The following is an 11,748-nucleotide window of genomic DNA, read 5'->3' as shown; positions in this document are numbered from 1 at the left end:
GCAACAAGGTCTGTGGGAGCAGCCAAAGGCAACTTCCCTTAATACTTGCACCATGTTGCTTAAAAGGGCTGGTTGAAGTATGTTGCACTTTTTGCAGGCATTAGAGGCATTACACTATATTTAAGGGTTGGAGCATTAGTTGTCCTTTTCTAACATGCTGTTTGCAAGCATTTGTAAGAAAAGAAAGATCTATTATTTTGCTGGGTAAGCTTGTATATAGAAAATGTAAGCATTTTGAATTTTAGAGTGTTAGTTTTAAGGTGTTAATTGACTTCATATTTAGACTGCTAATTGACTTGAGTTAAATGACTGAAGTGTTAATTGAAAGCATATTCTGTGAAAACAACATTGATGTGTTAATGGAATTGTCCACATCAGGTGGATGTTGTGCTAACACTTTAATGGAGAAATCCCATGGAACAGGAGTGTGTCAGGAGGTTCCAGTGACTATAAGTGCTCACCTTTAGAGAAACAGATGATTAGCTTGTGCGATGGGACCTGAGATACTGTAGGCAGGTGTGAGTAAGGGAGCATTGTGGAAGAACAGACGGATAAGCTCAGATGAGTCAACCCCAGTCATACCATTTTCCACAGCGTTTCCTTTCTGTGGTCTGCGTTGTGTGGAGCTTTAACACCTCTAATTATTCTGCTGTAAAGGTTTGTTTGTTTGACTGTTTATTTCCATCTGTTATGTAGGACCCAATGGGACAGGACTTGGCAAAAACAGATACGGTATGCATACTCTTCCCCAACTGTTCCTTGTGCTTACAATATGCATACTCTTCCCCAACTGTTCCTTATGCTTAGAACACTCAGATACGGTATGTTGTATCTAAGCTTAGTGGATTGTAGATTTTATTCTTTTCAGAGATCATGAGTCTAATATCTTTCTACCCTGTCACCTTTAGAATTCTGAGGGGGAGACAGGATATGGTAAGTACTGAATCAGCACAGGCCGAAATGATATATACATGATATGTGTCTACTCTGCATTGTGTGTGATAAAAGACAATCTGAAGAATATTCGGGTATTCCATTTTTGTTGTGAGGCTATGGTGTAGTATCAGTGGCTATCAGCTTTAGAAGCTGTCTGTTGAAGCTGATTTAGGAATAAAAAAAATATACTAAATACTACTAAACACCTTCTCTCTATATTTCTTCTTCTTCTTCTCTCTCTCCCTTCCATCCCCTCCTCTGAAGCCCAGTTCAAAAGTCCTCCAGACAAGCCTCCTCGACTGACCGCCCAGGTAATTTCCTCATTAAAGGCAGGCTGGAACTCCGCCCAGACGCTGCTGCTGCTCCCGCCGCTCTTTGAAGCCCCCGCTGCACGACGGCTGCGTCCCGCGCGCTGCCACCCGCCTCCATTAGCTGGCTGTCTGGCAGCTGGTTGCCATCAAAGCAGCGGGGGCTTCAGTCAGAGCCTTGGGCTTCCGTCACATGCCTGGTTATTAGGCTCTTAAAAAGTTGTCAGGGAGCTTTGTTGTCGTTCGTTGGGCAGGTTGGGTTTCAGAAACTGCTCCTGTTTTGGCACATCCGAATGTTTACAACTGTCAGACAAAATAGTTTGGCTACTACAAAATAGTCTGACTCAGAGTCTGTCCAAATGCATTTTAGTTGAGACATAACTGTACACATGTAGCTGCAGCTGTTTGTAGTGCAAAAGCCATGCTAACATAGCGCACCCTCTCTGTCGTTTTGTAGCCAGCTCCCACTGCAGAGCTGGACCGCTCAGAGGATGCAGTGTACCACAACGTTATGGAGATGGTCAAGATGGTGGTGCAGCTGAAGAACGATGTCAATATGCAGCCCCCCTCTGAATACGTCAACTTAGTGAAGGTATGGGAATTTGGACACTGTAAACACTTCATGGCCACAGTATATATACCGTACAGTCCAAGCTTCTGATATATATAGCAAAAGTGGATGTAAAGCAACACCCTGTAACAGTGTAAAGGCAGTGCAATGGGAGACAGCTGTGTAAAAAAGATCTTGGGAAGTTGCAAAGCCAGAAATGTATGTATGTGATCTGTTTGTTTCTGTCTGTTTATATCAGTCTGTTGGGTTGACCCTGCGGAAGCTGATCAATAGTGTGGATGAAGCTCTTCCAAACTTGGACAAATCCAGCAAGACAGAGGTATTGCACCCTCAAACACATGCCAACAACTACCTGTATTTCAAGGGTACCCCCCTCATCCCAATTTTAAAAAAATCACAAAATTGTGGTTGAGAACCTTTTCTTATCAAATAATTCTCCCCTTTCACCTTTTCTCTCTCTCTCCCTCTCCCTCTCTCTCTGTCTCTCTCTCTCTCACACACACACACACACACACACACAGATCGAAGGCACTCAGAAGCTGCTGAATAAAGACTTGGCAGAGTTGATCAGTAAGATGCGTCTGGCGCAGCAGAACGCCATCACCTCTCTGAGGGAAGAGTGCAAGAAGCAGATGCTGACCGCTGCACACACGCTGGCCATGGACTCCAAAAACCTCCTGGATGCCGTGGACCAGGCCCGCGTCCGGGCCAGCGTAGCCAAACCGACCTCTGAGCCAACCTAGACCCCGGCCATGCACCTAGAATCCACTCCTCTTGCCCCCCCCCCCCCAACCCAGAGACATTCAGCACATTGGGGGGGGGGGGGGGTCATAAAGAGGAGTGAATGAGAGGGACGCGCTACTTAAGATGGGGTTTCTGAACCTACTCAGGGTCCTTATAGGACGCAAGTGTGTATTGTGGTTTCTTCTCAAGTCCTGATAATATTCAACAAATCACAAGGGTCCTAATGTCATTTCAACATATCATGCAGGTTCACATTTCAAGTGGTTTGAATTGAACTGAAAGCACTTACTCTGGTGAGGCTCTGAATGACCTGGAGACACATGGCACATGTCACATACATACTTGTGTGAAATTAGAGAACCCTATGCTGCGTGACTGGATGTAAGTTATATTTAAGATATTGTATGAAAGTTGTGTTGATATTCAGGTCATACATATGTCTGTGTGTGTAGTACAAGCCACTTAAACACACACAGGCAGATCAGTAGTGCTACATTTTGACCAGAGGACCATGTTCAAAGCATCTGAATGTATTTGGCCTTGGCCTTGTTTGGCAGTGTCAACAACAACAACAAGGAAAGGAACTGATGAAAATATTTTTTTTACCGTGGTACTTAATATTTGTCAAGAGGAAAGTCATTCATGTTATGAGTCCAGAGTTTTTGCTGTAGACATGACACCGCCGTTTTTTTAATTAAATAAATACATAAATTAATAATTGTGTTTTGCCATTTGTAAAGGTATTACTGGGCTAAGGTTAATATGCTTTTCTCCAACTAGTTTCTTCATTTCCCGTTCACATGAGTAAGACACACTGTCCACTGCAGCCTTCTAAACTTGTCTAGCCTCTGACGCAGGATCATAATAGCAACATGACTCACACATAAAATTACAGTAATTTGATTACATTTTGATCATCATATTAAAAAACGGACTGAAATCCATCATTCACTACCATTTTAACCCAATGTAGCCACTAGAGGGAAACCTTCCCTCGCAAACTGCAGTGTCTACCAACTGTCAGGGAAGCTCATTCATCTGAAGCAGGCTGAACAGAGAAGAGGAGGAGATTTGTCTCTCAGCGACTGACATCACAGTCCATCAAGCCTTTGTGGAGTTACAGAAATTAAAAAAGTGATTGACGGATACGGCTATTTACAGTAATTCTCTCAGTAGGTCATGCCAATTTACAGCCACCGAGACCGGGAAGCACTCTACTCTAATCAATGATCAGGGCGAACGTCTCACTCCTCATTTGTTGCTATGGGAGAGTTAATTAATCACTCAATCTAGTTACCTCACATCCCCCAGTGACTGAATCCCAGGAAGGGCGGTAGTCATTGCATTCTAAGACCAATAAATAATAGCCTATTATGAACGGTTATTAAACAGGAGTTTATGCAAATTTAGTTTATGCAATACATTTAGACAATGTTATTCCACATTACACAAACAGTGTGAATTCCAGGGTTTTGTTTCAAAGAAACACCCATTAGAGATTGGACCAATTGTGTCATGTTTAAGGTGATATCGTTTTCTACATGTATATATACTGTATATATTATAACTATGTTTTATTGGGGTGTTGGAAACTGAATGCTGGCTTTCTAAAAGTCCTCAGTCCATGCCTAAACTAATAACAATCCTGTTTACATAAATGACTAGAAAGATCATTTGCAAGACATAATAAAAATGTTGGGAGCCTGGCATTATGTAATAAGTACTGTATAATTGTCCATCTGCTTCCCTTAAACCATGTTTGTCTTATTAAATTACTGCTCTGTGGTCCTAAAGAGCTACTCTCTGCAAGACTACAGTCTGCGCCATTTCAAGGAAGACCCTTTCCTACTTGCACTGAGGTTCCTTCCCTAAGGAACAATGGCAAGCTCAAGGGACTCATTTTTATCCATTCATGAAAGGTGGTGTGAATGGAGTTCAGTTTGAGACGTGCAAGGTCAGGCTGAGAGATATCTCCATGCTCTTTACTCCTCCACGGCTGAGTTAGCTCCAATCTGTCTTCTCCTGATCAATGCCCAACGAGAGTGCCCTGTCCCAGCACCGGACTAAACAAGGGGACATTGTGCTGACTGCTGGGAGAAGGGATGATAATGATGCAAAAGTATGAGGTCGAGCACGGAGGCCTGGTGTGAACTCTGACCTTCACCATGGTAACCCTCTCTCAGTGGGGAGGCAGGCATAAATGACATGGATGTCTGATATGACAGAATTTCATAATGAGACAAGCTAGTTAAAACGCTGCTAGATGAAAAAACCTACCCATGAACTAATTAACCAGTCCCAGACATTTCTTTTTTCTTTATCTGCATGTGCAGTTGCAGAAGATTCAGTCCCTCAAACACTCTTGCGCTAGCTACACATTCTCCAAATAGATATGACATACATGCCAATGTCAGTATTATGGGAGATGGTTGATGAACCAATAATATTTGGTATTGTGATGCAGGTTTTTATGAAATTGCTTTATCCAAGTCAACGACCTTATGTATGAACAAGAACACAGGATTATGCTAGGGGTTCTGTTTTAAGTTTCTACCATATGAGTTATAGGGAAGAGCATGGAAACAAGGCTAGTGTTTGCACATGTAACAATGTCCTTCAGTTATCTCTGCACTCCCAACACCAACACTGGAATAGAGTATACTGATTTAATAATGACATTACTTAATCAAAAGTAAAACAATCCCAACTGGTAAACAAGCATAAATAATCAAAATGAATAAATAAAAAGATCATTCTAACCACACAGTTCATCTGGGTACTTCGTAGGAACATAGGTAGGAAGGCCATCTCAGTGAAGGACATTTTGCCTTCCTGCTCTTCCAAGGTACAGATAGGATCAGTCTCTGACAGGTGAGCCTAAGTCCTGCCATGGCCTTAGTGGTTCTTAGGCCAAGTGTGTGTGTATATGTGTGTGTGTGTGTGTGTGTGTGTGTGTATGTGTGTGTTTGTGTGTGTGCGCACACTTGTGTGTGTGTTATCACTATGCCCCAGAGCTGTGACCTAGATCATTCCTGAGAGCCAAGGTGGCAGGAAGAGGCCGACTGTCCCCAGCAGGCACACGATGATGAACATCCACAGAAAGATACGGTCAATCACCATGGCCACATACTTCCAGTCCTCCTTCACCTGCAAGAAGAGGGTGAAGAAACAGCACCAACATGTTAAGTGATTTATGGGAGGGCGTCTGAAATCAGCTTATGTTGGCATGAGATGCTGATGTCAGCAGGGCCAGACACAAGTGCAATGTGGGATTCATATCAGAGCAATTTATCTTAGAAGTGTGTGTGTGTGTGTTAGTGTATGTTGTAAGTTATGTGTGCCTGTATGTATGCTTGTATGTGTGTTTGTGTGTGTGTATTTGTGTGTGTTGAGAGCGATGTGTGTATGTGTGCCTGTATGTGTGTTAGTGTGCGTGTGTCTGTGTGTATGCATGCCTGATTGAGGTGGGCACTTACACAAAAGTCAGCATCCTCGGCGCGCAGGTGATCTGCGATGTAGCGCACCCCCTCCAGGGCGTGGAGCACACTGGGGGAGAACAGCAGGGCCGGGTCCGCCTGCAGGGCCCCGAGCTCGGACAGACGCTGGGACGAGAGGAGGAGGCTCCCCCTGGAGTCCAGCCCCGGAGCCAGGCCCTCCAGCTGGTGGTGCGAGGCCGACTTCCTGCCCAGCGGATCAGACAGACAGGCGTCGGGCAGGTGCAGCGGGTCAGCGTCGGGCAGGTGCAGCGTGGGGAACGAGTAGGAGGTGGGCACCCCGCTCCACGTGCCCAGCCTCAGACCTGCCCTGCCCTCCTCACACACAGGCGTCCGGTCCACGTCCGTCTCCTCGTGCAGCCAGCTCTTGGAGGTGCTGAGGCTAGACGCGTGCATCGGGCCGTGGCTGGACCCCAGGGAGTGGTTGTGGCCGTGACCGTGGCCGTGGGAGTTTTCGCCGGAGCAGTGGACTGGCCTTTTGGTCTGCAGCCGCAGCAGGCGGCGGCGCTTGGCGTTGGGCGCCGGCCGGCGCATGAAGAGCCAGCGCGGGATGAGCTCCAGGAAGACGGCGTGCACCCAGCGGGGCATCTCGTGTGTGCTGGGCGAGCGGTGGTGCACGTTGAGCACGAACACGGTGATGACGATGGAGAGCGTGACGAAGATCATGGTGAAGAGCAGGTACTCGCCGATGAGCGGGATCACCAGCGACGTGGACGGGATGATCTCGGTGATGAGCAGCAGGAAGACGGTCAGCGAGAGCAGCACGGAGATGCACAGCGTGATCTTCTCGCCGCAGTCGGACGGCAGGTAGAACACCAGCACGGTCAGGCAGGAGATGAGCAGGCACGGGATGATCAGGTTGATGGTGTAGAACAGCGGCAGCCGGCGGATGATGAAGTAGTACGTGATGTCCACGTAGATCTCGTGGCAACAGTCGTACTTCTTGGTGTTGTACGTGCCCACGGCGTCCACGATGGCCCACTCGCCGCTCTCCCAGTAGTCCTTCAGGTCCACCGTGTTCTCGATGCGCTCCAGGTCGATCTTGGCCTTGTCGTAGGTCCAGGAGCCGAACTTCATCTTGCAGCTCTGCTGGTCGAAGGGGAAGAAGGTGACGTCGATGCTGCAGGAGCTCTTGTAGATGGCCGGGGGCACCCAGCGCACCTGGCCCGTGTAGAACAGGTGGGCTTTGGTCATGTGGGTCACTGCAAACTCACCGTCTGCACTGAGAGGAGGAAAGCATACATGTAGAATATGAATGAATCTGAATGCAAATGAGATCAAGATACCTTTGCTACAATAATTAATCAATGATCAATAATAAAATAAAGTTGTAGGTGCAGTGATATTGCAATGTGCAATGTCATGGCTTTGTTTCTGCAGAGATGGAGTCAATTTAATTCATTCTCAAATGACAATTGTATCACAGTCCTGAAATGTTCCTCTGGAGAATGTTCACTTAGAGTCTAAAACACCATAAAAGGGATTTCCGAGAGCTTTGTTCTGAAAAACAAAGCTGAACAAACTAACCGTAAGCAACTCAGACAAATGAGAGCACTCCATGAAATATTAATGAAATGAAAAAATAAAACAAACACTCTGGTAAATTTAGAGACCTTCCATCTAGCCCAAGGACATTTGAAGGCACATTTAAACAACTACTCAGTGAATTATCCAACGCCTTTCCATAACCTTTAATATTCTGCATCACTTTAAATCATTTTCAAACTTGTTAAAATATCCTGATGCAAGAGAAAGTCAACGCTCCCCTTGCAGACAGGGAGGTCCAGGAGATATCTGTGCCAGGGCTAATCAAGCCTGCACTGCTGCAGAGGCAAACTTGTGTAACTCTGGACTTCAATTCATTAGTAATTGAGAGTGGTTATTCTAGACCATACATCAGCAGTCTGTATTTCACTGCCCAGCTTCTCCCTCAGTGTTCTACTTGATTAGACCAACACAGAGAAAGATGAGGCTTAATTGCAGATAGACTGAAAGGAAATATTATTACAAATATTAATAATCTTTAACGCACTCCCTAATCAAGTATAATTTGACACTTCAGAAGTAAAACACAGAGTGATTATGACATGACTAATACGTTTTTAAATTCTTTGTGAACACTTCTTGAAAACGGTGTAATTATGTGCAATTCCCTTCAGTAAAACCTAAAACTATCGTTAGAAATTAGACTCAAGTAAGGCCCGTGCATGGGGTGAAGTGAGTGCTGGATGAGCAATTATTCCACAGATGAATGCAATTAGGATATAAGAATGCAATCCCAAACCTGACTGTTTTAGCAGTACCATAGTAGTATAAGAAAGGATGTTTAAAGAATAAGTGCGGTAACACAGGTGTGTAAGTGAAAAGATGCTAATATCTTTGTTCAGTATGTGGGGCATTTAAGATATACATAAATGTACCTGGTGGTACGTCTGGCTGGGTCTGCAAAAAACGTTCCCTGGGGAACGTTTAGCTAATGAGACCAGGTTGCAACCACCAACCAACCTAACCGAAATACACACTTACTTGTTATACAGGACGATATCTGGAACCCAGATGAGCTCTGAGGGGACCCTGATGGATGTGACATTGTCATAATCAGAGGGCTTCCATCGCAGCTTATAGTCATTCCACTCCTTAACACAGATAAGAGAGCATGATCAAAGTCTGTCTGCCACACACATAACAATGCACAGCTACAAAATCATTCATTCACTTAATCTTTCAGTGACCCAACTTTCTCACCATTTCTTCTTTTCTGTGAATATTTGCTTGTTATCCATTAGTTATATGTGTTATAGAGGGTTTATGAGTGGCTGTGTTGCCATGTGCATTTCAAATCCTTATTCTAAAAAATCTAAATTACAACAATAGAAGATAACATAACCACCACAGACTCAGACCACTGACACTTCAGAGGATCTCAGCCAGTGGCTGGAGTTACAGTAAAAATGCAGTTTGTCCATCACCTGCTTCAGCCACACATTGGTGGTCATCATCTGGTTCTTCTCATCCTGCGGGAGACAGGAGGGGTGGGTGGAGTGGCCAGTTAATTACAGGAAGGAAGGGCCAGTTCAGCATGGGGTCACACTAAACTGAGAGCATAATGGTCAATAGTCCATAATACATTACACTACTCTTACACAGTAGCCTGCTACTCATGAGGGTAGAGGGCAAATCTAAAACAATCAATGCAGCTAATTTAGTCAGATAATGCTACAGTATAATAATACAATTGTTCTTTACATACTATGGATTTTTTTTTTTTCAAACATGCATTTAATAACTAGACCAAAGGGTTATTATATTAAAAGCACCACATCAATCAAACTCTATTGAGCTTCCACACAAAAGCATTCCATTTGGAAAAATATTATTCCCATGGTATCCGAATGAGTCACTACCATAATAATGAATATGCTAAACTAATAGTTTGCAGTGCCACAGCAAATGCCTGAATGTCTTGAAAAGCGGAGTCATGCACAACATAAGAAGCACCATTATAGGTAGTAAATGTATAGAGGGTATCACTGAAAATGTATGTAGATCAAAATAAGTGCATTAATAAATACAGTAACAAGTACTGTACAAGTACTACAGTAAACAAAAAAAAAAAACACTAAAAACCGGTACAAAATAACTAACCACATCAATCAACTGAGCAATGGAGAGTCCAAATTTGACAATGACGACATCTGTGATGTTGCGCACTGGCCGGGACCACTTGTTATATCCCTGAAAGAGCTTTTTGAAGAGGAGGTCTTCGGCATGTGCATGAGTCCATTTGTCTCCTGCCACAGCTGCAGACAGACAGACACACAGACATGACAGACAGAACGACCGGCAGACACACAGACAGACAGAGAAGAAAAATACTAAAATGCTGAACAGATTCAGTTCTAATCATCCAGTATAACACATGAGCGGTTAAGCCTCCTTGGGTGTAAGACAGTAAAGATGCACATCACGTGATGCTAACCTGAAATATGGTATACACTTGCACAGTTGAACTTGGACCCAAATTGAAACTGTGTATGTGTTCTGACTTCATAAGATCATCAGATGAATGAGAAGTGATGTTACTTAAAAGCTCTGTGAGTGAGAATGAAAAGCTACTAAGCTCCAAGGTTGTGCTGAAAGGAGTCCTGAAGCAGCCGTTGGATTAAATGGGTAATGAGAAAATTATATCATCAGAGCTGTAAAAGTTCTAAGACTGATAAATTCAAAGACGTTTTTAACATTGCATTAAAACCACTGGGTTTGATATGACCAACTAGGGCAAAGGTAGCCAATATGATGTAAGTTTTGAAGTTGGAAACCCAAATGGGTTGGATCATTATTGTCATAATGATGATGATGATGATTGTCATCATACTAACATCAGAGTGGTCACATTCATGATTGTAGGGTGACATCTACCGCTTGATATTTCATGCATAAACCAAATTTGAAATTACCAGCACTGTCCGTTTAAGACTATGAATTGCCTTAACTGTCAGTTGTCTGCGAAAGTAGATGTAGCAGTACACAGGGCATCCTACCTATCAGCAAATCCTATGCTAACTGGCACATTAATTAATGGGAGAACCTGGTCATGCAAAGCCTCCCTCACACTGTAATCACTATTCACTCCTTAATAACATCAGTCACTTTCAATTAGACATCCCTCACAATGATGAGGGATTTTTTTACAAGGCCAGGTCTAGTAAGCATCACATGTCTAATGTTAAAAGCTGAGAGTAATACAAATACCTCAATGCATTACACATACGGCATGCATTTTCACTTCCATTGAACCTTCAACAATTTCCAAATCGAGAGGATGAGAGCTCTTGCCATACCAGCCGAAAGCATTTCTGAATAGATTTTTCATTTGAGTGTCCCCATTTACTTTACGCTTGTTTTCTGTTTTTATATGCTAAAACAACAAAGCAAAATAAGCAACAATTTTGCAAACAACAAAAGCAAAATAAGCAACAATTTTGCAAACAACAACAGGTTAAAATAACATCAAACATACAAACCAATTCCATGAAGGTAGACAAATCCATACAATAAACTTGAGGGGGGGGGGGGGCATAATATATAATTAATATTTGAAATGAAAGTCTGTTAAAGTCTGGCATAACGATAGAAACAAAGGTATCCGCTCGATATGTATCATAACAAACTGTAATGAGCTAGGCTACTTACAGTTCTTGGTTAATGTTAGGCAGCCAAGCAAAGTGATCCTCAAGAACACAAGTAAAGCTCCTTCCATATCACAGCTGACCGCAAACGTCAAAACGGAAAGTTTGCCTTTTATGAAACTGTAACTTTATATCCATTTCATGATAGCCATTTCTACTCGCTTATAGGGCGCAGTGTGTTGAAGATGCTCTCTCGCGGTAACAGTTGGAGGCATATGGTGATCCGATGTCTCTTCGGTCAAGACGGGCAGGGGCGAAGCATGGCATCATGACAAATGGTTTGACGACGGTCACATGGGTATTGTCTTCGTTGTTCATTCAAAAATTATTCAAGGTCTAAAAGACCTTGACTGAAAAAACATTTCTATTTATTGGTCTTTAAAATAAACGAGTCGACTTCTATGCCCGATCTGTTGTTTTACTTCTCAACGGTAATGATTCACTTCTAAGACGCACCTTAGTCATTGGCTACTATAGCCTAGGTTATGCGTCGTCTCTGGATGATC

General features: G+C 43.5%; 2 protein-coding genes across 4 annotated transcripts in view; one reads left to right on the top strand and one right to left on the bottom strand.

The window, feature by feature from the left end:
- Nucleotides 1-3,274, top strand: part of ptk2ba (protein tyrosine kinase 2 beta, a) — an 18,318-nt gene extending 15,044 nt beyond the window's left edge. For all 3 annotated transcript variants that reach the window (XM_042072587.1, XM_042072588.1, XM_042072586.1), the window contains 6 exons: nucleotides 697-732; nucleotides 909-933; nucleotides 1,201-1,247; nucleotides 1,702-1,836; nucleotides 2,054-2,134; nucleotides 2,337-3,274. In XM_042072587.1, coding sequence (XP_041928521.1) covers nucleotides 697-732; nucleotides 909-933; nucleotides 1,201-1,247; nucleotides 1,702-1,836; nucleotides 2,054-2,134; nucleotides 2,337-2,558 — 546 coding nt within the window. In that variant the 3' untranslated portion in view covers nucleotides 2,559-3,274. The remainder of the gene's footprint in view (nucleotides 1-696; nucleotides 733-908; nucleotides 934-1,200; nucleotides 1,248-1,701; nucleotides 1,837-2,053; nucleotides 2,135-2,336) is intronic.
- A 1,991-nt stretch (nucleotides 3,275-5,265) lies between these two features.
- chrna2a (cholinergic receptor, nicotinic, alpha 2a (neuronal)) lies at nucleotides 5,266-11,435 on the bottom strand. Its single transcript, XM_042072021.1, has 6 exons — nucleotides 11,247-11,435; nucleotides 9,699-9,853; nucleotides 9,023-9,067; nucleotides 8,580-8,689; nucleotides 6,036-7,275; nucleotides 5,266-5,706 (listed from the first exon to the last, which is right to left on the bottom strand). The coding sequence occupies exons 1-6, from the start codon at nucleotides 11,311-11,313 to the stop codon at nucleotides 5,581-5,583; spliced, it is 1,743 nt and encodes a 580-aa protein (XP_041927955.1). The 5' UTR covers nucleotides 11,314-11,435; the 3' UTR covers nucleotides 5,266-5,580.
- Nucleotides 11,436-11,748: the final 313 nt, after the last annotated feature.

Source organism: Alosa sapidissima, chromosome 19, assembly GCF_018492685.1.
Source record: "Alosa sapidissima isolate fAloSap1 chromosome 19, fAloSap1.pri, whole genome shotgun sequence".
Taxonomy (NCBI): domain Eukaryota; kingdom Metazoa; phylum Chordata; class Actinopteri; order Clupeiformes; family Clupeidae; genus Alosa; species Alosa sapidissima.
This window is presented reverse-complemented; position numbering and strand designations above follow the sequence as displayed.